Raw genomic sequence first — 27,158 nt, forward strand, 5'->3', positions numbered from 1 at the left:
ATCAGGGATTCTAAGTCAAGTCTTCCTCTATTATGCTGCATCCTTAGCTGTCCTTGTGACACAGGCATCTTAAGGTGGATCAGAACATCTTGGAAGAACCCTACCTCTCTCTGGACAGAGCCTGCAGAATAACCAACTTTGATCCAGCCCAACCCTGTCATATTCCTCTTGCCCTCCCCATCCACATGCTTCACACTTGTCTCCCCTATATCTCACACTTTCAAGACCAAGATACTTGGCCAGAGCTGGTTGGGGTTTCTTCTGAGCAAACACAGCACAAGTGGAAGGAGCTGGGCTGACCACACAGATCTGGGAGTCCCAGATACCAGGTTGAGGAGCCATCCCCCCTGCCTCCCCCAACTCACTTTGGGTTCTGACTGTAGCAGAGAAAACCAGCAATGAGCACAGACCATTGTCACGCTCTCAGGATCCTTACCACAACCCCACAAAGAAGGCCATGTGAGCAGAAGAGAGATGCGGGTGAGCTCAGAGGTGGGGATGCATCGAGGACATCAGATGTTTCTGAAACTCTCTAGGTGATTCCAGTGTGAATCAGGATGGGGGACTATTGTTCTAGACACAACTTTTCTTTCCTTGGATGTAATCTGATCCCTCCTCACTCCTATCAAGAATTCACACTTACCACTCATTCTGTATGTCTGACATTCCTAGGAAATTGAATCAAGCATAGTAAGCTTGATTGGAGGTTGAGGATAGTCGTGAGCTCTGGGGTCCTCACTAGGCAGCAATCCCTGGGACCCAGCCACAAGAGGGGCAAAATTCACTGTCCAGAAACTACCAGTTCGGCAGTTGCAGTATATTTTGCATTGATCAATCAACCTTTTCTCACTTTCTCTTCCCCCATCTCCCACTATAACAGCCAATCCCTTCAAAATCCATTCAACAAACAATTTTTTATTAAGTGTCTACTGTGCTGGGTGCTGGGGAAGAGGAGAGAACCCTGATACAAAGCCTCCCTTGAAGATTTACTGAGCTATGGGTAAAAATGGGGCAGTGCAGTGGGTGCATGTTGCCAATATTCTCCTAATTCCAGTAAAACCCGGGGCCTGCAGAATCCTCCAGGGTGTCCATCCTTTAACTCATCCACCTGATCACAGGTTTCGTTGAATGCTTGTATTCTGTCTGTCCTGCTTAGCCATGCAAATGAAGGAAAAGACCAGCTTAGTCTCTGACGCAGCAGAATGGGGAGATTTGAGGCCAAGACAAGCATTCTAGATAAGACAACTGCTGCAAGGCAAAATGTGAGCAAACCCAAGAAGAGTTGCAGATGGTTAGAAGACTGGCTCTAGTTTGTGTTTCTGAAATGGAGGAAGGGTGTGGAGGAAGGCTTTCTGGAGGAGAAGAGCTTTTGGAAAGCATTTGGATAAAGGCAGAGGCTCAATGTCTCCATCTCCTTCACCCAGGTAACTACTGAATTGGAGGTTATCTCTAAGTTTTTCTTCGCAGTTGACATTTTCTACTGGGTCCTTGAGGGCATAGCCAGTAAGAGCTCCAGGAAGGCACATTTTGGTTTCAAGAATCACACTGCCAAGGTAACGCAAGGGGTAGCTGGTAGGATCAGGGCCTAGGAATTGAATGCTGGTGAGTCTCTGATTCTGGGAATGTGGTGACCTCTCTCTGGTGCTGGAAGTGAAGATGGTTGCCAGATTTCAGCCACCGTGTGAACAGCAGGGTGTGCGACGAGTTGTGTAGCCATCGGTATAATAATGACCATCTTTTCACACAAGTTACATTGAATGTTACACACTATCTTGTTTAACTCAAACAAGAAGGTCATCAGTACTTGCTTTTTAAACTCATTTTCCAGATAATGAAACTGAGGCTCAGCTTGCCTGTGCCTTCTTGCAAGAGAGCTTCCATTGTTCCCTTTGGACATGGACTGCTGGGAGAGCTTGCATTTATGTCAGGCTCATGATGCTTTAAGTCCTATTTTTTTTCATTGAGTCACTTCAGCAGCAAGGTTCAAACCCCAGAAGGGAGAGCCTGGGTCAGAGACAGGTCAACTCAGTACTTGCTTTTAAAACTCATTTTCAAGATACTGAAACTGAGGCTCAGCTTGCCTGTGCCTTCTTGCAAGAGAGCTTCCATTGTTCCCTTTGGACACAGACCGCTGGGAGAGCTTGCATTTATGTCAGGCTCATGATGCTTTAAGTCCTTTTTTTTTTTTTAATTTTGTTGAGTCATTTTCAGGAGCAAGGTTCAAGCCCTAGAAGGGAAAGCCTGAGTCTGAGAAAGGCCAACTCCACTCCCAAGATCATAATACAAACTTGTGTGTACAAACTTTTCTGACCTGGTTTGGGTTAAATGAAATAGTGTGTGGCAAGTACCTGCAGCATCCAAGGTAGCTTACTTGAGAAGGTGGTCATTATTATGCCAGTGATTATACCAAGAATTGCCTTCTGTTTGTTCCTCTAAGGAAACTTGCCTCGTTTCTTTGAAGCCCGCTGTCTAGTTTTCTTCATTTGAGTTTTGGTAGACATCAGCCAGGCTGTCTCCTCTGTTGTCTATGAATTTGGGGACTGTTGTCTCTGCCCCGTGGAGCTCAGCCCAGCCTGGGCTGTCACTGACTGCAGGGCGTGGCTGGAGTGGGAGCTGGCAGGGTGCCTGGGCTCATAGTATAAGGGAACTTGAGGGCAGTTGGAGGCAGGCAGAAACCCGGGTGACTGCGGCTCCAGCCATGGCGCCTGTTTTGCTCTCCCTGAGTCTCTCCCACCTGAGCCTGTGGGCTTTTGGACTGGTCTCGGTGTTAGTCTTCCTTAAGCTCACTCGCCTGCTGCTGAGGAGGCAGATGCTAGCCAGGGCTATGGACAGATTCTCAGGGCCCCCCACCCACTGGCTTTTTGGGCATGCCCTCGAGGTAAGTGACTGGCGGAGGATAGGGAAAGAAACCAGCCTCCTTTTCCTCTGGGAGTCTGGCCTAACCTGCTGGGGGCCATGGAAAGAGAGCCTATGCTTGGGCAGAGGAATGGGGTCCTGTGAGCTGTGATTCCCATTCATCTTTCCCACTGGGTCTCCCCCTCACTCTCACTTTCCAAGCTGGCCTCAGGTGGGGGTGGGGAATGGGGGGGATTTAAAAGCTGGGACTCAGAAGGGCCACAGACTCCTCCCCATCATTCTGAGGCCCAAGGTTCAAACAGAGCTCTGCTAAGGACTCAGGGATAACCTGGGGAAAAAGATTCCCTGGAGAGTCTGATCCAACTAGGCGGTCTCATTTAGAGCTTAACCAGCATCCTTTTGTTCTGTGTGCTGTAAATATTTCCCCTTTTAGGGCAGAAAATGGAAGTGAAGGCAGGGACAAGTGCTCTCACCTGAGAGACCTCTTGAACCATTTAAAAATCGGTGCTCCCAGAGGTGGAGTTCTCCCTGCCATGCCTATGAACTGGGTCAGGGGCTAGGCATCTTCCTCGGTTCAGATTCTGACTCATCCTTCCCAGTTATCTCAGGGCAGTGGGGACCTTTAGCACCCATTGTCAGGAGGAGCTCTTAGTTCCTACTTCCATGAGGACTTAGAGTAGAGGTTTCTGAATACACAGAAAGGGACAGTTGCATTGGAATCAACTGGGAGAAGCAGATTCCTTGGCCCCTGAGCCCTGAAGACTGACATTTTGGAGCTAGGGGTCTGAGTTAATAAAACGCCCCCAAGTGTTTTGATCTGCAGCCAGGCTTGGAAAAGTAGGTATAGCTGTCCGAGGTAAAGGTTTTGAGAGAGGAATACAGACTTCTACTATGTCCTGAGTAAACTTTTCCCAGAAGGAGTCTAGGGAATTGCCTTTCCTTCATGACTGACACTCAGGATAAGCCTTACCTCTGGGTGGGATCAAGAATGTGATCAGTTACTCAGTTGTGTCTGACTCTTTGTGACCCTATGGACTGTAGCCCGCCAGGCCCCTCCGTCCATGGGATTCTCCAGGCAAGGATACTGGAGTGGGTTGCCATGCCCTCCTCCAGGGGACCTTTCCAATCCAGGGATCGAACCTGCATCTCCTGCACTGGCAGGCAGCTTCTTTACTACTGAACCAGTGGGGAAGCCCAGGCCAGAATAAGTCTCTACAAATAATTGTCTTCTTAGGATGGCCTAGGGAACATACCTGCATCCTAGACCCACCCAGAAAAGGACAGAAAGTTCTGGAAGATGAATCAGATCCAGGCTCTGCTCTCAAAGAGTTCACTCTCTAGGGAGAAAACAGACACCAGAGTCTTCGCTGCCACCAGGCTCCTAGGGGCTGGGCTGCCTTGCCAGTGTTTTGCATCAGCCCCAGGTTTGGCATCTCAGTGCTTGTCCTGTATGGTTGTCATCCGCTGTTTGTTGCTCATCATCCCCACTTGACCAGGGAGGTCTGGTCCGATTCTGCCCTGTTCCCTCAGGGTGCAGCACAAGCCTCCCCAGATTATCACTGGATGGACAGACAGTGAGCGTAGGAGAGAAGGGCAGGGTATCAACAGAGGCGACAACGATGGGGAAGGCAAGTGGAGGGGCCAGGTGTTATCTGGGGGCTGTATTAAGTACAGGGACGTTCTCTTCATGGGAAGGCTGAGGTATGACCCTAGTGTGGGAAAGAAAGGCATTTAGGGAGGCCTTCAACCCCTTTCCTCTTGTGTCTCCTCCTCTTCTCCTTGCCTCCATCAAAGCTGGATTTGCCCTCAGCCTGTGTGCTTTCCTAGGACAGAGACCTTGCTCCGCGACCCCCATATCAGTGCTGTCTGCCCTCTTCCCCCGGGTACTCCTGCCCTCACCTTGAGAATGTACTAAGGACCTAGAACACAACTTAGCTTTGGCTTCTTGGCTCTCACACAAGTATCTGAAGGGCCTTGGCGCCAGGAAGGGTGGGCAAGGCCTGGAGGGGTGGTTTCTCTCAGACACAACAAATGTTTCCTGGGGAATCATGGTGGGCCCAACACCCCTGCTTTCCTCCAAGGCTTGGCACCTCTGCTCCCAGCTGAATGGACTTGTGCCTTTTTCATCCAGGACATGATCAGTCTGTACAGAGTAACTGCATGTTTGATTCTCGGGCCTCGTGGTGATGGAAGTAGGAAAGCAAGGAGGAGGACTGGTGGTAAAAGGAAGGTCCCAGGGGCCGGGAAGAGATATCCATCATGATTCACTTCTCCCCTCTTGGCCTCCAGTTATAGTCTTTCCTCTACCCGTCAGCCCCCTCAATTCTTAGAATGTGTCACCTTGAGGCGGGGGGATTATTTCAGGGTCTACCACTTTCTACTCTGGGGCCCAGAGAGGACCCAGCACATAATAGGTGCTCAGCCATATTGTCGACTGAAAGTTGGGGCCCCTGGGAGGGGCCCGAGGCTCTAATCTGTGTTGGAAGGAGAGAAAGGAGAATGCCAACTCCAAGCCCAGAACAGGTGATCTCCTGGGAGTGTAAAAGCCCTCTTCCCTGGTCCTGCTCATTGCTGGGATGGTTCCCGTGACCATGTGCAGGTTAGTGAAGAGTGCTGGCCTGGGGATGTGGTTTATTTTCACTCAGTAGACATTGATCATGGGCCTTCACCATACTTCCTCTCTGTGCTTCCATTTCCTTTTCTCCACATTGAGAAAAACCTTTTTACCTTGCTGGGTTGGAAGAGGATCAACAGAGATAAAGTACAGATACACTGCACACTGCTGGGCAGATAGACATCATGTATCAGTCATCATAGGCAGACTCTTGCTGCAAAACACAAGGAAGCACTTGCTTTCTTCATCCTCTTCCTTCCTCCTAAATCAACCCAGTCTTCAGGAGCCAGATAAGGTCCCTTTGTTCCCAAGCAGCTAGCATTGTCTGACCAATAACTCTGGGTCTGGCCCTATGTTGAGGCCAGAAGAGGAAGAAACAAGGCTAGAGCCAGGCCCTAGGGGAACCCGGTCTGAGAGAGAGAGATAACACTGCACAGTGTCCCAGATCCTAGGGCCTAGGGAGGGGTCGCTGTGCCGAGTCTGAGAAGAATCTGGACATAGCAGCCCGTGAAAGTGCGGAAGGAAGGGAGGAAGATGATACCTCTGATGATACCAAAGGGAGAGGCCAGAAAGAGCAGGGTATGTTTAAGAAATTAATTTGTTCAACAGATGTTTGTTTCTCAAGGTCTTATGCCTGCGTAGGTAGTTCCATGCTTCTGGAGGTGTGAGAGAGAGGGCAAAGAGGAGAAAGTAATACTGGAGTGGGGTTGGAGACAGATCACATGGGACCTCACAGGCCGGGTCAAAAGGCTTTATTGTGAATACAACAGGGAAGCAGGGAGTGGATTCATGCAAGGGAGTGAAGAGCTCAGATTTGGGTGGTAGAAAAATAAACTTTAGCTTCTGGGTGAAGACTGGATTGGCAGAGACTAAATAGGAGGCAGGGAGAGCAGGGTGGAGGCTGAGGCAATGTTGATGGCGTGAGCCAGCTGGACGAGGGAAATGAGAGGCAGAGCAGCCTGTCTTGGTATTGTGGGCATGGGGGGAGAGTAGGCATTGACGCCTTCATCGTGGCCAGATATGAGATATGTCAGGGAGACTCCCTTCATGTACCAGGAGAAGGGGGACATAGGATTGCTCTGGGAGCTTTATTAGACTGTGACATCAACACAGCTGACTCAGAGCAGAATTTGGCAAAGTTACCTAAAGACAGAAAGGACCCCTGAGCCACAAGACTGCTATGGAACTTGGAGGAATCAATTTCTGTGTCTGTCTATGTGTAGAAATGTGGGGATCTGAGACCCAGGAAGTGGGGGCTCAGGGGTTGGCAGCACCTGTCAGTGTCTGGATATGGGAACCTTAGGTTATGGATTTGGGGAGTTTCATGGCAGGACCTCCCTTCTCCCCACACAAGGCCCCAACCCCAGAGCAGCTACATTTAGTTCTCTGAATTCTGGTTAGCTGATTCCAATGTAAAAGTCTCTTGGTGGATCTGCAGGGGAGAGGGGCAGCCTCCACAGGGCATCTCCCTCAGTATTAATATAAATCTGAGAGAAAACATCATTCCATGTTTCTTGTTGGTATCAGCATGGATGGTGTTTCCATCCCTACGTATGGGAGGAGGGGCAGATCTGGGGGGCAAACATGCTGTGCTCACATTCGGAAATGCTGAGTTTGAGGGCCCTGGAGGATGTTAGGCAGAAATGTCCAGGAGGTGACTGGTCACGTTTCTGGAGCTCAGGAGAAAGGTAAGCTGGGATGAGAGGCCCATTTAGGAACCAGTCAGGGAGATGGCAAAGGAAGCAATGGGAGCAGGTGAGAGCCTTCAGGGAGAAGGTGCAGCTTGGGAGCAGACCAGAGGCTGGATTTTGGGGAGCTTCCGTCTTTGATTATCTAATGATTGGTGAGGAGCTGCTGAGATGGGGCATCAGGAGAGGTAGGAGGGCAACCAGGAGATAGCTCAAGAGAGAGCGGGGAGCTGACCATGTCCCATCACTGCTGGAGAGGAGGGGGCCGAGGCAGGAGCAAGTGGAAACAAGGAGGCAGCTCATTTGAGAAACTGGGTTATGAAGGGAGGAGGGCAATGGGCTGTTAGCTGGCAGAGGAAGCAGAACCAAAGGAGGCTTTGTTTGGTCAAGGGCGAACGACTTCAACATGTTTTAAATGCCAAATGGCAAGGAGCTGGGAGAGAGGGTGGGGTCTGTGTTAGGCAAGAGAGGTCGGACTGATGGATAAGGTACCCGAGGGGAGGGTTGAAATCTAAAGGGAGTGGCCTTGGACAAGCCCTGGACACCTTTTCTACTGGAATAGGAGGGAAGGTTGGGAGCAGGCAGTGGTTCTTTAGGTCTGGTAGCTGACTTTAAGGGATCTCTTTTCTGACAGGTTCTACTTTTCTCTGTGAAGCAGAGCAAGTGTGCATTACCAGGAGCAAGGAGCAGAGGGGTGGAGGGACAGTGGAGGGACAGATTCTGGCAAATAATATGAGGCTTTCTAGAAGGTATTTCTGCCAATCTCTGCTCAAATGTCACCTGAGAGAGGGCTTCCCTGATCCTGTAATCCCCTGTCTACAATAGCACCCCTGCCCCCTTTTCTACATTACTTTTCTTCCAAGAATTGCCACTACCTGAAATTGTATGCCTGATGTATTTGATTCTTGTTAATTTCCTTTCTCCCCTCTTGGCAAGTAAGTTTGGGGAGGGCAGGGCTTTGTCCTGTTCACACTATGTCCCCAGGAACTAGCACCATGCCTGGCGTTGAGAGTGGGAGCTCCACGCCCATCTGTTGAATATGTGAATGTATCCCTGGGAGACCCAACTCTGGGCAGCAAAGTCACTCGCACAGGGTGAGGGCCAATGTTTGCATTCCCCTGGACTCCTGGGTGCCTCTTGGATATCTGTCTGCCCTTCTGTCTTTTTAGGTGTTGGATTTCTTCCTGTGCTCCACTCCAACCTGGTTATTCCTGGTGCTGGAGTTCATCTTTGGTGCTGAAGACAGAGACAGTTGTTGGAGGCAGAACATACACAGGCTTTGGGACTGAAAAAACCTAGACTTGAGAGTTGTGTGCCATTGGGCAAGGCCCACCATACTTTCCAGCCAATATATGGTGCTAGAAGAATCGAGGTGACCTGTGTCAACCTCAACCAAAGCCTCCCAAACTCCTTCTGTTGAGCAAGGGGTTGCTTCCATGTGTTATGCATTCATGTACATTCACAGATACATGTGCAGTAGTATGTCTCTGAAAGGGAAGATGGAGGATAAAGTCACTTACTCGTCTCTAGAGTTGGGGGGAAACCATTTCTCTGCTCCTTGGAGCATCATGCATAGATCCCTTCCTCCAAGTTCCCCATGGCTCCCCACTCATCCTCATAGTTGAATCTCCAAAGAGTTTGTGTAAATTGAGTCTTTTTTTTTCTCACTGATTTTTCTGGTTTTTTCAGGGACACTGCCTCGTCCCAATTTTTTGTTGCTTCTTCTTGGCGGGCACTCCCAACCCCTCTGGCTTTGACTACACAGATTTGCTGTCCTTGACACTGCCTGGGGCTCACAAACATCCTGAGTGCTCATGAATCTGGTGTGTGTGTGGGGTGGGGCAGGGCCCATGGAGTGGGGAAGACTATAGCACCCAAGGGCATCTAGGAATGTCCTGGAGGAGAGCAGACCCAGGAGGATCTGGCCCCCAATTCCCAAGGGACAGTTGAAGCCTGTGTAGCCCCAGAGAGCAGATTGCAAACTCATGGGGAAGGCCACAATCTGGCAACTTTTAGTTCAGTGACTAAGGAGTCTTTTTACATTTTTATTTTATTTAACTTTTTAATCTGGTTTTTTTTTTTTTGCCACATTGTGTGGCATAGGGGATCCTAGATCCCTGGCCAGGGATTGCACCCATGCCCTCTGCACTGGGAGTGGGGAGTCTTAAGTGCTGGACTGTCAGGGAAGTAAGAATTAAGATGATCCAAAGATGGTTGGGACTACTACATTTTGAAAAGCAGTAAGTTTTTGGTTGCTTGAGATATTTGAGCTCTGGGGGCAGAAGTTCCCACATGGTGAAGGAGCTGGGCCAGGCAACTCTGGGTCCTGGGAACCGGAGATCAGCATGACCTGCCTCAAGGGAGCCCCGCAGGCTGAGGAAGAGGAAAAGCCCATCCCCTCCCCTCCTTAACAATTTGTTTTTCTGAACTGCTACCCCATTTTTGTGAACAGATTTGTTTGTTCCCTGTGGGAGAGCTGTGGCTGCAGCAGACTGGCTAAGTGGGTATCTCGTATATTGAACACTCGCCCTCTAAGATTTGGCTCAACTGACTGATGACTTGGGCAGGCTCATTAACAGGAGGGGCAGCAGAAAGTGCCTCTGTCAGAATCCCAGTTGGCCCAACTCCTGTGGAATGGTTCTCTTTGTCTTTGGAATGTACCATTCCCACCTATAAAGAAGGACTGTAGTTTGGCAATGTTGAGACCTCTTTCAGATCTACTCCTCAGAGCAAAACTTCCTCCAGTTCTGAGGAGGCAGAGAAGAGAGTGGGGCCCGTGCTTGCTCTTCCCATTCCCTCCTGTTTATTCTTGGTGATGTCTATAATGAGTGCAAATGTGAGGATGAACGGTGTGTGGCTCTGGAGCCAGGATCAGTGAATTATCTCCACGACTTGCTCTTTTCCTGCTTCCTTCCTTTTGGAGAAAAATAAGCTGGCCTAGACCTCGGAGTCCTGTAGGCGTCCCAACTTGGGTCATCTGAGGACTGGTCTGAGCTGTCCAGTTATGTAACCCAGAGAAGCTAGCCAGGCAGCCATGACCCCTCGAGAGAGGATGCTCCAGCCCTTTTGCTGCCACTCCACTAGTGGGGCCAGGTACCAAGAGCTATCCTCACTCCTGCCAGGCTCCTGGGGTGGTCAAGGGCATGCAGAAGAAATCTGGGCGTGGGGAGGCAGGGCTTGCTCAGGCTGTGTATGTGCTGTGCGTGTGCTACGTGTCAGCATGAGGTCAAATCTCCCGTCCTGGGTGGGGATGCTGCAGGCCAGGGGGACACTCACAGCTAATGAGGAGGAAAACGAGGCACAGATGAACCAGATCAGCCAAGGGTTCCTTCCAACCCTGAGATTCTGTGAGTCTGGCTTTGTGATTTAAGCCTCTCCTTGTCCCCTGTCAATTGAACTTGAGACGGATGGAAAGAAAGGGCACAGTCACGGTGATCAAAAAGTCAGCAGGGAAAACCCAGGAGCGCAGATGGAAAAATAAGAGGGACATGGGAGGAAGGGATTATTTCCAGGGATACCAAACAAGAAGGAAGCAAGAACGAGGTCAGGGACACCAGAAGGAAGGTTCCCTTTTACTGATTGGCAGAGATTATGTTGCTCACTTGTAACCTTTTGGACATTGTGTTCACAAGGGCAGTGAAATTCTTACAACGCCCCTGGGTTGAACTCAGAATAATGAGTTCAGAGGCAGAGGGGGAAAGGCTCTATGGGGAGATTACACTGGACCCTACAGAGGGCCTGGAAGAACAGGAACCCCAGAAAAACCACAGATGATTGTCTGAAGGCCAAAGTAGCCAAGCCCAGTCCCCCTTTGGGAGAAGTGGCTTGGTCTAGACAAGGATTCCTGGGGCTAAATTTTCAAATGTCCTGTGTGCTTCTTCAGGGTTGTTTCCTGGAAGATACAACATGGATTAATTGAGTGGGTGAGGACTGTGAAAAGAAACTTTACAAGGAAGAAAAGCTGGGCCAGTCCTTGCATAGGCCTTGTCATGAAAGGCACGCCCTAGGATTGTGTGGTATACAGTTTATACAGCTGAACACAGCAACCCTGACAGGTTTCAGTATGGGGAAAAGAACTAACCCGAGTTAGAGCACTACTAACCTACAAGCAAAGTGCAAGTCAGTTCACACCTGTGAGCCTCAGTTTTCTCATCTGTAAGATGGTTCTGTATTAGGTACTTGAAGTGATCTATGAATTCACTCCCGTAGCACCTGACTTATGGGAGATACACAATAATATCTGTCCCCTCCCATTCCCTATGTCGTGAGAAAGAATGTGGAAATGAGCAGTGAATCTGGACTTTAGCCAGAATAGTCAGACTAGGGTCATCTGGGAAAACAAAAAGAAATCTGCAGTACTGTTTACCACACAGGATGTGCTGATGGTAGTCTTTCTTCTTTGACTCCCCAGATTGAGTGAGACTTGGACTGGTTCTTCATGAGATGGCCTATCTCTGGCCAATGTTTAGATTATCCAGATGCTTTGTGTGCTCTCTCCCTCCTTTCTAGTCTTCTTTGTCAGCTTCTTTTTCATTCTGTTTATCTGGCACACTGTTTATCAAGTATACTCTGTATCCGGGGCCCCCTGCTGAGCTCCATAGTGACCCGGGGATGCCCCACACATGATCTGTACTCCTGGGAAACTCTCGGCCCACAGGTGGGGTCAGGTCAGAGGTCCTGGGTGTGAATCCCAGGTCTATCGCTAACCAGCCATGTGACTAAGCTTCTCATAGTTGACTTGTTCTCAACTCTGAAGTAGGGATTATGATGGTTCCTATCTTATAGAATTTTCTGAGAGTTAAATAAAAGGATTTGCATGCAGTATTAGCTCAGTATCTGAACACATCAAATGTTCAGTGAATGTCAAATGTTAGTTTTATTAAATTTTTTGGGTCTTCAGTTTAGTTCAGTTCAGTCGCTCAGTCGTGTCTGACTCTTTGCGACCCCATGAATCACAGCACTCCAGGCCTCCCTGTCCATCACCAACTCCCGGAGTTCACTCAAACTCATGTCGATCAAGTCGGTGATGCCATCCAGCCAATTATAGCACAAGGCCGAACATGGGTAAGGCCCTGGTAGGGCTCGAGAGGTCCAGAGGAGGCAGAGATGTCAGCTGGTGAAAGGTTAGAGAGGTTCCTGGAGAGGTCATTCAGGCTGGATGCCAAGATACAGACAGAACATCAATGGGCTCTCTTGGGTAGAGGGTATACGAAGAGTGAGGAATGGTATATAACAAATGCGCAGAGATGATGTCACACCCCAAGAGGTCGACTTAGTTTCAAGCACCCAGACTCACAAGGCTACTAGAGGCACAGTTAGCATCCGTCTCCTCCAAGGATATGGGCAGCCAGCCAGCAAGGCGCCATCAGGCATTCCTCACAACCTCCACATAGCCATTAGCCACTGCCTGCTCCTCAGGGGCTGGCCAAAGGCAGGGAGATAAGCTCCCCATCCTGGATGTGGGTCAAGCTTGTTTTCGAATTTCCAAGTCCCACTGAATCCCTGTGTCCACTAGCAGTCCCAAGGGTCCTGCAAGGTCATGCACATTACCAGAGTCACCACACTCAGAGAAGCCCAAAGCATGGTGCTCTCATCAGGTGTTCATGGTTCTTCCCAGTCCAGATGTTATTTACCTCCCAGGGTTCATTTGGCCATAGCTATATTGCCTAGCGACACAGTTGATGTTCTACAGTTGTCAAGTTTCCAGGGGACTGGGTTGGAGAGTGTAACACAAGGATCAGTTTACCTTGTAACAGGAGACAAGGTTTGGTGAATGCTTTACCCACAGTTGGAAGTATCTCAGGGCATGTCCAGACCACACTCTTTAGTGCAATTTAGGGGCATTGAGGAGGAGGATGTGTGCAGGAGATGCTGGGATGAGGCTTGGAAGAAGATATTGGGAATGGGAGGGAAGGTTTGGAGGAGAGGAAACTTCTAGTCAGTTGAGGGCTTCCCTTGCTCAGGATCCACATGACCTCAACTAATGACATGCCTGCCTTGTGTGTTCATTAATGTCACAGTGACTTGCCCAAGTTCACACATCTGAAAAATAGGGGAAATCAATATTCAAACCCGGGTCTGTCAGGCCCCAAAGATTGCTGTGAGTTCTTGGGAAGCAACCTCAGATCTCTGTATTTAGGCTCCTCTTACTTGCCTGGTGGCTCAGACGGTAAAGTGTCTGCCTACAATGCGGGAGACCTGGGTTTGATTCTTGGGTTGGGAAGATCCCCTGGAGAAGAAAATGGCAACCTACTCCAGTATTCTTGCCTAGAAAATCCCATGGACAGAGTAGCCTGATGGGATATGGTCCATGGGGGTCACAAAGAGTTGGACACGACCGAACAGCTTCACTTTTCCCTGAAATGGGAAGATTGGTTTTGAGGATGTGATGAGTCAAGATATAAGGTGCTTAGAAGAAGGCCCGGCACACAGCAGGTGCTTAATGAAGATTAGTTGTTACTATACTGTCTCCCAAACTATGGCACTAACCCATGGGAAGGCCACTGGAGAGTTTAAAGTGTCCTTCTAAAAGTCTCCTTCAAAATAGCGGAAAATGGATAAATACATTATGGTATACCCCTGAAGTTTGAGCATTCTTTGGCATTGCCTTTCTTTGGGATTGGAATGAAGACTGACCTTTTCCAGTCCTGTGGCCACTGCTGAGTTTTCCAAATTTACTGGCATATTGAGTGCAGCACTTTCACAGCATCATCTTTCAAGATTTGAAATAGCTCAACTGGAATTCCATCACCTCCACTAGCTTTGTTCGTAGTGATGCTTTCTAAGGCCCACTTGACTTCACATTCCAAGATGTCTGGCTCTAGGTCAGTGATCACGTTATCGTGACTATCTTGGTCGTGAAGATCTTTTTTGTACAGTTCTTCTGTGTATTCTTGCCACCTCTTCTTAATATCTTCTGCTTCTGTTAGGTCCATACCATTTCTGTCCTTTATCGAGCCCATCTTTGCATGAATTGTTCCCTTGGAATCTCTAATTTTCTTGAAGAGATCTCTTGTTTTTCCTATTCTGTTGTTTTCCTCTATTTCTTTGAACTGATCACTGAGGAAGGCTTTCTTATCTCTCCTTGCTATTCTTTGGAACTCTGCATTCAGATGCTTATATCTTTCCTTTTCTCCTTTGCTTTTCGCCTCTCTTCTTTTCACAGCTATTTGTAAGGCCTCCTCAGACAGCCATTTCATTTTTTTGCATTTCTTTTCCATGGGGATGGTCTTGGTCCCTGTCTCCTGTACAATGTCACGAACCTCCATCCAGAGTTCATCAGGCACTCTATCTATCAGATCTAGTCCCTTAAATCTATTTCTCACTTCCACTGTATAATCATAAGGGATTTCATATAGGTCATATCTGAATGGTCTAGTGGTTTTCCCTACTTTCTTCAATTTAAGTCTGAATTTGGCAATAAGGAGTTCATGATCTGAGCCACAGTCAGCTCCTGGTCTAGAATGTTCAAACTACCGCACAATTGCACTCATCTCACACACTAGTAAAGTCATGCTCAAAATTCTCCAAGCCAGGCTTCAGCAATATGTGAACCGTGAACTCCCAGATGTTCAAGCAGGTTTTAGAAAAGCCAGAGGAACCAGAGATCAAATTGCCAACATCCGCTGGATCATGGAGAAAGCAAGAGAGTTCCAGAAAACCATCTATTTCTGCTTCATTGACTATGCCAAAGCCTTTGACTGTGTGGATCACAATAAACTGTGGAAAATTATGAAAGAGATGGGAATCCCAGACCACCTGACCTGCCTCTTGAGAAACCTGTATGCAGGTCAGGAAGCAACAGTCAGAACTGTACATGGAACAACAGACTGGTTCCAAATAGGAAAAGGAGTACGTCAAGGCTGTATATTGTCACCCTGCTTATTTAACTTATATGCAGAGTACATCATGAGGAACACTGGGCTGGAAGAAGCACAAGCTGGAATCAAGATTGCTGGGAGAAATATCAATAACCTCAGATATGCAGATGACACTACCCTTATGGCAGAAAGTGAAGAGGAACTAAAAAGCCTCTTGACGAAAGTGAAAGAGGAGAGTGGAAAGGCTGGCTTGAAGCTCAACATTCAGAAAACAAAGATCATGGCATCTGGTCCCATCACTTCATGGGAAATAGGTGGAAAAACAGTGGAAACAGTGTCAGACTTTAATTTTGGGGGCTCAAAAATCACTGCAGATGCTGATTGCAGCCATGAAATTAAAAGACGCTTGCTCCTTGAAGGAAAGTTATGACCAACCTTGATAGCATATTAAAAAGCAGAGACATTACTTTGCCAACAAAGGTCCGTCTAGTCAAGGCTATGGTTTTTCCCGTGGTCATGTATGGATGTGAGAGTTGGACTGTGAAGAAAGCTGATCGCCGAAGAATTGATGCTTTTGAACTGTGGTGTTGGAGAAGACTCTTGAGAGTCCCTTGGTCTGCAAGGAGATCCAACCAGTCCATTCTAAAGGAGATCAATCCTGGGTGTTCATTGGAAGGACTGATGCTAAAGCTGAAACTGCAATACTTTGGCCACTTCATGCGACGAGTTGACTCACTGGAAAAGACTGATGCTAGGAAAGGTTGGGGGCAGGAGGAGAAGGGGACGACAGAGAATGAGATGGTTGGATGGCATCACCGACTCTGTGGACATGAGTTTGAGTGAACTCCGAGAGTTGGTGATGGACAGGGAGGCCTGGCGTGCTGTGATTCATGGGGTCGCGGAGAGTCGGACACGACTGAGCGACTGAACTGAACTGAACTGATACCCGTGAAGTGGGATACTAGGCCGTTGTCAGAAACACACTGTAAATAAGTGAAGTCGTTCAGTCGTGTCCGACTCTTTGCGACCCCGTGGACTGTAGCCTACCAGGCTCCTCCATCCATCGGGTTTTCCAGGCAAGAGTACTGGAGTGAGTTGCCATTTCCTTCTCCAGAGGATCTTTCCAACCCAGGGATCGAACCCAGGTCTCCCTCATTGTAGGCACACGCTTTACTGTCTGAGCCATCAAATATCTTAAACAAAAAAGGCATGTCTTGGAAAGGCATTTATCATATACCCCACTTACATAAGGCAGCTCTGGGTGAGTAGATGTGGCTAGAAAAATCTCCGGAGGTTGGTCTCTCCAGCCTCATCTCCGGCCACTGCCCCACCTAGTGGCAGCTCCTGGGAGACACCATACTTTTTCCTACTCTGGACACTGCTTGCTGCTCCCTCTGCCTTAGAGCACTCTTCCCTTACTCTTCACAAGGTCAGCTCCAGTATCATCCTTCAGTTTGACCTTGAATGTCCTCTCCGACAAGAGTCCATCCTGGTCACTCTATCTCAGCAGAGTCTCCCTGTTAAGTCTCTCTCCTAGAGCTGTGCTTATTTCCTTGTTAGTACTTACTACTGTCTGCAGTCATTTTACTTTGTTGTTTATTTGTTTATCACTCTTTCCGCCCTAGAGTGAATGGGAAGGACTGTGTTTCTCTCATTCCCCTGAGACATCTAGACAGTGCTCTGCACGTAGTATGCCCTCAATTAAAAAAAGTGCCCCATGATTTAGGGGTGGAATCGAGGTGATTTTGAGGTGTATTGAATAACAAGCTGGAATTCTCTTTCTAATGAAAAGTTTGATGCTGAAAGAAACCTCTTTTTGGCTGCAGTGGAGATAGATTGGTGGCAGGTACCAGATGGAAGTAAGTTGGGCAGTTTGGGGTTGCTGTGCTCACCCAGGGGCAACAAAGTGTGGCCTGAACTTAGAGCAGTGGCTCTGGGGCTGGAAAGAGGACTGAGCCCAGAGATGTGTAGGACTGTGACTGGCTGGGAGGGAAGGGTTGCAGAAGGAGGGAGGGGTGCTCCCTGCACCTTCCCAGGCAGCCTCCTTTCTTCCCTGCTGGCCTGGCTGGTGATGCTGGGTTCCTGAGTGGCCTGGCCTTCTGTTGCTATTTCAGATCCAGCAGACCGGGAGTTTGGACAAGGTGGTGTCCTGGACTCACCAGTTCCCTTATGCCCACCAACTCTGGCTTGGACAATTTCTTGGCTTCCTGAACATCTATGATCCTGACTATGCCAAAGCTGTATACAGTCGAGGAGGTGAGGACTCTGGGAGAAGTTGGAGCTTCTTGAGAGCAAAGGGCTCAGGGTGCCATGAGGGGAGGGATCCTGGGCCTGCACCCTAAGTCTGGGCAGGTGAGGTCCTCACCCTATTCATCACCAAATATCCTCCAGGAATCCCCCAGTCCCCATTTGACCAAGCTTCTCTTTCTCTTATAGACCCTAAGGCCCCAGATTTGTATGACTTCTTCCTCCAGTGGATTGGTGAGTAGGCACTTGCCCTCCCTGTCCTTGGTGCTGGGTGACCAGGAGCCTTCCCTGTCTGATCCCTCCTTGCCCAGTGTCTACTCTTATGGTTACTCCATCCACCGGACCACCTGGCCCCAAGTTGCCACCCTAAGCTCAGTTTCTAAGTAGGAAATAGCAGAGGAGGCGGGAGAACTCCGGGCTGCCTGAGAGGTGGAGCTCAAACAACTTGTCCTGCCAGGGTGTCTTCTTCCCTGGGCAGGCAGGGCAAAGGCTCTGGGCAATGTTTTAGTGTGAGGAACAGCTTCCTGGAGGAGGTGGCACTACAGGTGATCTGAGGAGATTTTATTGGTGGTGCTGGCTGGGGCAAGGGCCTGTGGAAAGAATGTAGAAAGACAGGACCCAGGCTGGTGTCACCAGAGGCTGTGAGTCTGGGTGCCTGAAAGGCAGACCTGGGTTTAGATGCCAGGCTGATCAGGAGGCTGGGAGTGGGGTTAGGCGGGGTGGTGTGTGCTTGATCTTAGGTTGCTAGGGGTGGGGCAGGATTGTGTGAACTTACCAGCCGTCCCTCTCCCACGCCTTCCCCAGGGAAAGGCTTGCTGATTCTTCAAGGGCCTAAGTGGTTCCAGCATCGCAAGCTGCTCACACCTGGCTTCCACTATGATGTGCTGAAGCCCTATGTGGGCGTGTTCGCTGAGTCCACACGTGTCATGCTGGTGAGCTCCCTGTGCCAGGCTCCTGGAGGCTGTGCTGCAGGGCCAGCCCCCGCCCCCAGTTTTTCCTGGGAGAGGGCAGTGAGGAGAATTGCTGGGGCTCGAGGCCCTGTTCTGCCTGCAGTAGCAGCGTGAGCCTTGCTCTGCCTGATACCTACTGCTGGCTGTGTGCTGACAACGTGCTGAGGCTCCAAGCTGCCCGACAGCCCCGGCTTTTGTCTCCACCGGGAGACCAGCACTCCCTCTTCCCACATCAAAGGGCCTCTGCGAGACCTCAGGAAATCTCCTACTGTAGCAGTCTGGAGGGCTGCCTGTATCTGAGAATATTAGGAAGTCCTTTCATATCTAAAAAGTGTCTCCTCATCCTCGGCCTAGCACAACTGTCTGAAATAGTGCCAAGAGTAACTCTAAAATGGATATTGGGGGTCAGGGGTCAAGAATTAGGCTCAGAGCCTTATAGCTGGATAATCACCGAGGTTACCTGGGCTAGCCTTTCTCCTTGCAAGAGACTACCCCCTCTCCAACCCCCAGCATCACTGCGGGCCTGATGCACACAGACTGTGCTGGGGAGCTTACCCCCTCTTTGCCCTCCTCTTCCCTCATACACAGCTGCCCTGGCTGTGTGTGCTGGGTGAGGCTGCCCATAGGTTCTGCCCTCTGAGACTGAACCACCCCCACTCCCCACCCATAGCAGCAGAATGGAGGCCAGGCCAGGGACCCAGAGTGTGTGTGGGGAGGACAGTGGTGAGTCCTGCAGGCAGGGTGGGATACCCAGCCTGGCGGGCTCCCTCCTCCACATCACCTTCCATCTCTGGGCTCTAGGACAAGTGGGAGAAAAAGGCTCGTGAGCAAAAGAGCTTTGACATCTTCTGCGATGTGGGCCACATGGCGCTGGACTCGCTCATGAAGTGCACCTTTGGCAAAGGAACCAGCGGCCTGAAAGACAGGTAGGGGGCCCTCGGGGCTGACCACGGTCTCCACCCAGGTTGGCTCAGAGGGCATATGAGGTGACAGGACTTCTGGGCCCTGGTCTGAGAGGAGAGGGGAGTCCTGCCCTAGGGAGCCCCAGCTCAGTTGGAGCCGGGCCTTTCCCATGGCTTTCATGGGAGGCTTGATGGTGGGGAGAGGATGGACAGAGAGTGCAGAGCTTGCAACTGGATTCCACTCGCTCGGGGGCTCTGCTGCAGGTCAGGGTCTCAGCATCTCTCCCTCCCTCCACTGTGCAGGGACAGTAACTACTACCTGGCGGTCAGCGAACTCACACTGCTGATGCAGCAGCGCATCGATTCCTTCCAGTACCACAATGACTTCATCTACTTTCTCACCCCACATGGCCGCCGCTTCCTGCGGGCCTGCAAGGTGGCCCATGACCACACAGGTGGGCCTTTCCTGCACCGCCCACCCACAGGAGGCCTAGGTTCTGGTCTAGCTCCTCCTGGCTCCTGGGGGACCCTTCCCATTGCAGTACCTCTATTCCCCTTTTGGGCAGAGGGTGGGACCCCAGGCAGTGACACCCGGTACTCCCGGCCCAGACCAGGTCGTCAGGGAACGGAAAGCAGCCCTCCAGGATGAGAAAGAGCGGGAGAAGATACAGAGCAAGAGGCACCTGGACTTCTTGGACATTCTCCTGGGGGCCCGGGTGAGTGCGCAGTCACCTATCCTTGCCTGAGAACATGTCACTGACGGGTCTTCAGACTGTCCTGCTGGGATAGGGCTCCCTGGACAGCAGCAGGGGCTGTTAAGCATATTTTTCCTCTTTCCCCAGCAAATATGACCTGTTTCTTGTCCCGTGGTGCTGTGCTGTGCTCTGTCGCTCAGTCGTGTCCGACTCTTTGCAACCCCGTGAACTGTAGCCTGCCAGGCTCCTCTGTCCGTGGGGGATTCTCCAGGCAACAATACTAGAGTGGGTTGCTGTGCCCTCCTCCAGGGGATCTTCCCAACCCAGGGCTTGAACCCAGATCTCCAGCATTGCAGGTAGATTCTTCATTGTCTGAGCCACCAGGAAAGCCCAAGAATACTGGAGTGGGTAGCCTATCCTTGTCCAGGGGATCTTCCTGACCCAGGAATTGAACTGGAGTCTCCTGCATTGCAGGCAGATTCTTTACCAGCTGAGCTACCTGGGAAGCCCTTGTCCCATGGTATATATCAGCGAAGGCTCAGAGGTGGGAAGGTGACTGGTGTGGTGCTGGGGAGAGATGTAGTGGCAGGGAGGCTGAAACAGAAGACCAATTCCAGCCTTCGAAGACTCTGAAGCATCTTAGCAACCTAGAACCTGAGACTTTATACATTACTCATGCGTTCATTTGAGGAGGTCATTGTCTGGAGAATCTCATGGACAGAGGAGTCTGGGTGGGGCTAGAGTCCTTAGGGTCGCACAGAGTCGGACGTGACTGAAGTGACTGAGCACCTGCAGCAACATTCACTTATTCACTCATTCAGCTGGTCCTTTCACTCCACAAACTCACTGAGCCCTGCTAGGGACGCAGACGCTGAGAAAGCCCTAGCCCTGGCCTCCTGCTTCGCACAGTCAGGTGGCAGGGACAGGAGGTAGATGTTAACAAATGCCTCCTCCAGAAAGCATTGTGTGTGTCAGGTGAGCCAAATTGATAGGACTGGGCAAAGTCACAAGTCATTTGGCCAGAGGGATCAAAGAAAGCTTCCTGGAGTAGGAGTCATCCAAGCTGGCCTTGGGAGAACAGATAGGAATCAAGGGGATGGTCCGAACCCCTAGTCTGAAAAGGAATTTCCCTCCCTCTCCCAGACTTTCATTTGACAGCTACTCTTACGGGCTTCCCTGGTGGCTCAGACAGTAAAGCGTCTGCCTACAATGCGGGAGACCCAGGTTCGATCCCTGGGTCAGGAAGATCCCCTGGAGAAGGAAATGGTAACCCACTCCAGTATTCATGCCTGGAAAATCCCATGGACCGAGGAGCCTGGTGGGCTACAATCCATGGGGTCGCAAAGGGTCGGACACGACTGAGCGACTTCACTTCACTTCACTTCACCTCACTTGTGAGGCCTTGTTGGAACCTACCTCACATGCCTTGGGCTGTCCCATTGTGCTTTCCTGACCCAGGATGAAGAAGGGATCAAGCTGTCAGATGAAGACCTCCGGGCCGAGGTGAACACATTCATGTTCGCAGGCCATGACACCACCACCAGTGCCATCTCATGGGTTCTCTACTGCCTGTCCCTGTACCCTGAGCACCAGCAACGTTGTCGAGAAGAGGTTCAAGAGATTCTAGGGGACCGGGACTCTTTGAAGTGGTGAGTGTGACTGTAGGTGAGCCCAGTCTGTCCCAGGGAAGATCTGCGCCTACAGGGCCATCCTGGAAACCAGGTGAGGGCAGTTAGCCCTTGTCATTTTCCCTTCCAGAGTTGTGGCTTTTGGGGGGAAGCTATGCGTGGACACAGCCAGGAGCCCTTCCTCTCACCATGGACCATTTTCAGATGTGTCTTGTAAAGGTGATCAAGAGGCTGACTTTCATGTTGGCTCCCTCTGGTGGCAGAACCTGACTACCCTTCTGGGTTCCCAGATCAGGGAGCATTGGAAAAGGATTTGAAAACTGAGGATGAACAGAGCTGGGGTGGCAGGAAGAGCTGATTCCCTCCCACCTGCTTTTGGATGGCCATTTGCAGCCTCTAGACTCTTCTGATGAAGGAGAAAAGGCTGTTGCCCAAACTCCATCACTTAGAAACTTACAACTATTTTGTTTCTTCGTTCAAGTTTGAGCTCACTATCATGACACTGATTGACGCTGATCTCTCTCTGGAGAATGATATTTGGCAATTTTGACTGGCCCCCTTCCTGCCTGTGCCCTCTGCCCCGCCTCTCCCTGCCTTTTCCCCTTGGGCTTTCGAGTCCTGTCACCTTTTTCTCTAGATTCTTGGGTTACCTCCAGCCCAGGGATAGGACACGGCAGGGGCCACAGAAAATGTTCAATCAAGGGGAGAAACTTTAGACTCACTGAGAGGGACTGACTTAGAATTCCAGGATCTGGGATTTGAAGGATGTGGTTTTACTGGTCAAAGGTTGGAAACCTCCTAGGGTGTCCAGCCAGGTGCCAGATGCTGTTAGGAGTGTGGGGGATGAGGGTGAGTGGCCAATACTGCCCTGGGGGAGTTTTTAGAAGGACAAACTTGCAGAACCAAAAAGCTAGAGAAAACCAGAGAGTGAGGTAATAGTGAGCAGCCCCGTGTTCAGAACAGAGGAGTCAGAGGGGTGGGCCCCAGCTGGCTTTCTAAAGAGATGTGTGGAGCTCAGCAAGGTGAAGGGGGAGAGCTGGGTGCTCTGGGTGCTCTGCGCTGGGGAGCAGTGAACACAGCCTGGAGGCAGGGGGTTGAAACATTTATTTAATTTTCATTTTGTTCCATCTCAATCTTGAAGCAACTTAAAGGACACATTCAATTAAATGTAGAACACAAATGAAAAATGAGGACCAGGGGAATAAATCCTAGAGTTTGGAGCTCTGTAGTAAGCTTTCACACATTGGAAGAGGAAATGGCAACCCGCTCCAGTGTTCTTGCCTGCAGAATCCCAGGGATGGGAGAGGCTGGTGGGCTTCCATCTATGGGGTCACACAGAGTCGGACACGACTGAAGTGACTTAGCAGTAGCAGCAGCAGCAGCAGAAAGCTGTTGCACAGTCATTATAGCTGGAGCACATTTGAGGTCTGAACTTCCTAGTGGCAAAATAGAAATATCTATCCATCTGTCTATCTATCTATCTATCCGTCTATCTATATGTAGTTACTCATCCCCTCCAAGCTCGTTATTGTTTGGCATTTATTACTTCATTCGGCCCCTACCCCTTTCCATTCCAGCTCCATGGGGAATGAAGCAGAACCTGAAGAACTGTCCCTGGTGGGGTTTCTGCAGGACACTGAAAGAGTGACCTTGCCGTTGATGGCCAGGTGCACATACACCCCTAGGATCCTGTGCTTTCCCTTCCTAGCAGTGACGATGAGGGAGGGATGGAGAAAAGTGGAACCAGGTCCCTGCGTCTGAGTGTCCACTCTACGTCTGGCCTGGACACTTGGAGCGCTTGTGTCCCTCTGACTTCCTGATGTGTGCAGGCAGTGAAGTGGGGATTCTGGCTGGGCCTGCCTTCCCACAGGACTGTGCCGCTCCCCACAAAAGCCCGCTTGTGTTGCTGGCAGGGACGATCTGGCGGAGTTGACCTACCTGACCATGTGCATCAAGGAGAGCTTCCGCCTGTACCCGCCTGTGCCCCAGGTGTACCGCCAGCTCAACAAGCCTGTCTACTTTGTGGATGGTCGCTCTCTACCTGCAGGTGGGATGGGTTAGATTTCGGGGTGGAACCAGAGTTCTTGTGGGTGCTCTCTCTACCCCTGTACCAGAGGGGAAGAGACCAGGCTTTGTGTTCAGCCAGCATCAAAGTCCTAGCTCCACAATGTGTGGGTAAATCCATTACCCTCTATACCTCTGCTCTGTCTCGTATGAACTGGGGGTGAGAAGGGTCCCTGCTGTACACAGCTATTGTCAGGATTAAAGAGACAGTATTCATCAGGGCTGTCATGTACCACCAAGCAGACTGTACCCTGAATAGCTTCAGGAGGCATCATTCACTTAGACTATGACGCTGTGCAATGTACAAGCTGTACAACTGTGTGTGGTAGCTTTGTAAGGAGTGTTTTACTCTGGATCTGACACATAGTAAGCACCCAATGAATGGTAGTTGTTACTTCTGATGGCATAATATTATGAATAACTACTTCCCTTGAGAGTCAGTTAATGGAAAGTAGAAAGTGGGTAATAACCCTTGCCTGTCCTTGCTCGTGGTGGAGTGGGTTTGGTCCTCTTTTCTTTTCCGTTCTACAAATGTCTGTGTCAGGTGCTACACCTGCTGCTGGGGCTATGGGAAGTAGGCGTGCTGTTGATCAACACACCTTCATGTGTTGAGGCTGGTTATGAACCTTCTGTCACTGGCAGTGCTCAGGGAGGGACTGGTGCTCAGTTAGGGACACCAGTTAGGGGATTCTGACCCTGTGAGGAGGTGGGCCTGGCTATCCCAGGACCGTCTGGTCACCAGTTTTCTGCTCTGCCCGCAGGCAGCCTGATTTCTCTGCACATTTATGCCCTCCATAGGAATAGTACAGTGTGGCCTGACCCTGAGGTATGCCATCCCTGGGCTCGGAGTTCAGAGGGGGTGGGCTACTGTGGGGTCAGCCTGCCCTGGGACCTGGCAGATATTCAAACAAGCCCTGTCCCCTCAGGTCTTCGACCCCTTGCGCTTTTCTCCTGAGAATGTGGCCGGACGCCACAGCTTTGCCTTCATTCCCTTCTCTGCTGGGCCCAGGTAAGGAGAGCCCAACATCCCTGTCCAGAGGTGAGGATGGAGGATGTCATGGAACATCCTTTGGGGGAACTCTGGTTGAGGAAGGCCATGCTGGGTGTGCGGTGACCCTGATGTGAGGGAAGTTCGAGGGACCCTCGTCCTGCCATTAGCATACTCTTGTCTTTGGCAGATAGGGTGGGTGAATCATTCCAAGAGAGACTCTTAAGTCACAACCCATGGTGTGAAACTACCTAGTCTGGGACCCTCACTATGCCCCCAAGATCTGTTTCTGAAGCCCAGGCAAATCAATCGATCAGTCAATGATTCATCCATACATAGTGACTGATTTCTGTCGGACACTTAGAGTGCTAGTTTTCATCACTCTGGACATCTCATAGCCTGATGTCATTTTGTGCTTCTCATTGCAGGAACTGCATCGGCCAGCAGTTTGCTATGAATGAAGTCAAGGTGGTCACAGCCCTCTGCTTGCTCCGTTTTGAGTTTTCCCCGGATCCCTCGAGACTACCCATCCCGATGCCCCAACTGGTCCTACGCTCCAAGAATGGAATCCACCTCCATCTGAAGCCACTGGGCCTGGGCTCTGAGAAGTAGCTCTGCTGAGATGAGGGCCCCAGACAGCCCAACCTGTGGCCTCTTCCTGGATGCTACCCTCTCCAAGCTGGGTTGTAGAATAGCTGTGTTCCCCTGTCTTCTGTAGGCTTATGGACTAGAAGCAGAATAGGCATCTGATAGACAATCACCTCAAAGGCAATGCCATGTAAACATGTATGTCTATAAATGCTAACTGCACATGTGTTTCAGAGTTCACTCATTCATTTAACAAACATGCTGAATATCTACTTGCTTCTAGATTCTTTATTGATCTCCCATAGTTGCCCATCTTTCTAAAATTTACACAGCATTCACATGGAATCTGTGCCTTGGGACTGATGGTTATGACCAGACACTCATCCACTCCACACAATAGACAGATGGCTTTCGGAGCTTGCCCCCTTCACCAAGATCTGTTTCTTTGTTTAACTTTGTTTGTATGTGTCTGGAATATAACAGACATAAGGAAAAACTGCTTAAAGCAAAAATATATAAGAATGAATTTTTAGAGAAAACTCCCTGATAACCACTGTTGAGGTTGAGGAATATGGACTATGGTTTCATGGGTGTGAATTCTGCCCCTCCTGAGATGGGTCTCTGGGGCACTCCTGCCATCGTTGGCATCTGTATCACTGTTACCTGGTGCCCTGGGCATGTGAATTTTGGCTGGGGAAGCTGGCAGAGTGACATTAAAGTTTGGCTTCTTGGAAGAGATGGTGCTTGAATCAGGCCTTAAGGCAGGGTGAGGTATGAGGGTGCAAAGAGGGACTTTTGGAGAAGGACTCAGGCTGGGGCCACATGGGGAATTAGTGTTCTTCCCAAAGTAGTCCCTGCCTGATGGCTGGGGGCATATACACCTCTAGAGTTCAAGTCTAAAGCCATTAGTGGGCTTCAATCCAGGAACTGGACAGGTATGGAAGGAAGGGAACTGGGCTATAGGGGAGAGGCAAGAGAGGGGGAATTCTGGTCCTGGGACTTGGGGATGCCTTCATATTGTCCTGGGGATAGACCATCTGGAGACACATCCTTCCTGATGCTGATGTGTGCCCTTTGAGAAGAAGGTCACAGCCTTGGGAGTTGGGCCATGGGTCTCAAGCTAACTCCTACAAAGCCTTGTCAAGACTCAGATCTCCTTGCTCACCTGAGGCTGGGATGCTGAGGCCTCACCAGAGTGTCTCCCATGCCACCCACTTTCCCCTCTGTCCTGTCCCTGGACAGAACTTTCTCTGCACGAGTGAAGAAATGGTTTCACTAGGCAACCCCAGGGATCAGAGCTCAGTGTACTATCCATCTCTGACCCATGGGTGGAACTCAAGTCTAAGATGCATCTACTCCTCTGATCCCTGGATTGTCAGGAGGCCAGTGAGGCAGCATTGGAAGAAGCTGTTATCCCACTTAAACACTAAGGGAAGGAACCTGACTCTGCCCTCTTTTGACTAAGACTCCAAGGGTAGAATTGCATCTCTCTCTGAGGGCACATGCCTGTGAGAGCTCTGGAGTCAGAAGGAATGGGGAAGGTCCCTGTGGGAGGGGAACTGGCGGACCAGTGGGCACCAAAGCTGAATTCCACTTAATCCTACCAGCTCTCCAAAGAGATCCTGCTGCCTCATAGGATCCAGGGTTTGTGTGCATGTGTGTGAGCAGAGTGTAGAGTGTGTAAGGGACACATATAGCTTGAGGTTGCACAGGGATGTCTGTCTATGTACAACCCCAGTTGTATCCATACTCCTGGCAGATGTACGTAGAAGTATGGATGCAACTGGGGTCTTTCCTACTGCCTGGAACAAGCCGGGTCTCTTCTTAGTCATTCTCTTCAGCTCCTGTAAAATCCTGTGATTACAACTCATGTTCATGGCTGGCCACATAGAAGAAAAAGTTCCCATCGCCCCATGCTCTGAGAGTGACCAGACTGAACCTTTCTGTGCCACTTCACTCCAGGGGACCCGTCAAACTTCCTGTCTAGGACACACCCAGCTAACTCTACTGCTCCATTCCTGGTCAAACACAGAGTGTCTACCTGGCCACTTTATTTATTTATTTATTTCATCCAAAAGCTTTAACTTTATTAATGTTAGAAACAGTACAAACTTCAAA

The 27,158-nt window shown here is 50.1% G+C and overlaps 1 protein-coding gene across 2 annotated transcripts; it reads left to right on the forward strand.

Annotated features, from left to right (window-relative positions):
* Positions 1-2,658: 2,658 nt before the first annotated feature.
* Positions 2,659-25,268, forward strand: CYP4B1 (cytochrome P450 family 4 subfamily B member 1). Of its 2 annotated transcripts, XM_055402114.2 has the most exons (12): positions 2,659-2,878; positions 17,093-17,234; positions 17,415-17,459; positions 18,030-18,157; positions 18,977-19,101; positions 19,381-19,532; positions 19,687-19,793; positions 21,231-21,421; positions 23,314-23,447; positions 24,226-24,290; positions 24,391-24,473; positions 24,881-25,268. In XM_055402114.2, exons 1-12 carry the CDS (start codon positions 2,699-2,701, stop codon positions 25,062-25,064), a joined length of 1,536 nt encoding a protein of 511 aa, XP_055258089.1. In that variant the 5' UTR covers positions 2,659-2,698; the 3' UTR covers positions 25,065-25,268. The 2 variants fall into 2 exon arrangements, with proteins under 2 accessions (XP_055258089.1, XP_055258090.1); XM_055402115.2 differs by lacking the exons at positions 23,314-23,447; positions 24,226-24,290; positions 24,391-24,473; positions 24,881-25,268 and adding an exon at positions 22,978-23,244.
* The last annotated feature ends 1,890 nt before the right edge of the window (positions 25,269-27,158 follow it).

This window comes from Moschus berezovskii, chromosome 4 (assembly GCF_049115385.1).
Source record: "Moschus berezovskii isolate FMDL1 chromosome 4, NW_MosBer_1.0, whole genome shotgun sequence".
Classification (NCBI taxonomy): Eukaryota; Metazoa; Chordata; class Mammalia; order Artiodactyla; family Moschidae; genus Moschus; species Moschus berezovskii.

What these genes read in the sequence shown, in the direction of transcription:
- CYP4B1 (XM_055402114.2), top strand. Translation starts at nt 2,699, where the DNA reads ATGGCGCCTGTTTTGCTCTCCCTGAGTCTCTCCCACCTGAGCCTGTGG. An exon ending in ACCAGCGGCCTGAAAGACAG is followed by an intron (nt 19,102 to 19,380) that starts GTAGGGGGCCCT and finishes TCCACTGTGCAG; the next exon opens with GGACAGTAACTACTACCTGG. An exon ending in CAGTGTGGCCTGACCCTGAG is followed by an intron (nt 24,291 to 24,390) that starts GTATGCCATCCC and finishes CTGTCCCCTCAG; the next exon opens with GTCTTCGACCCCTTGCGCTT.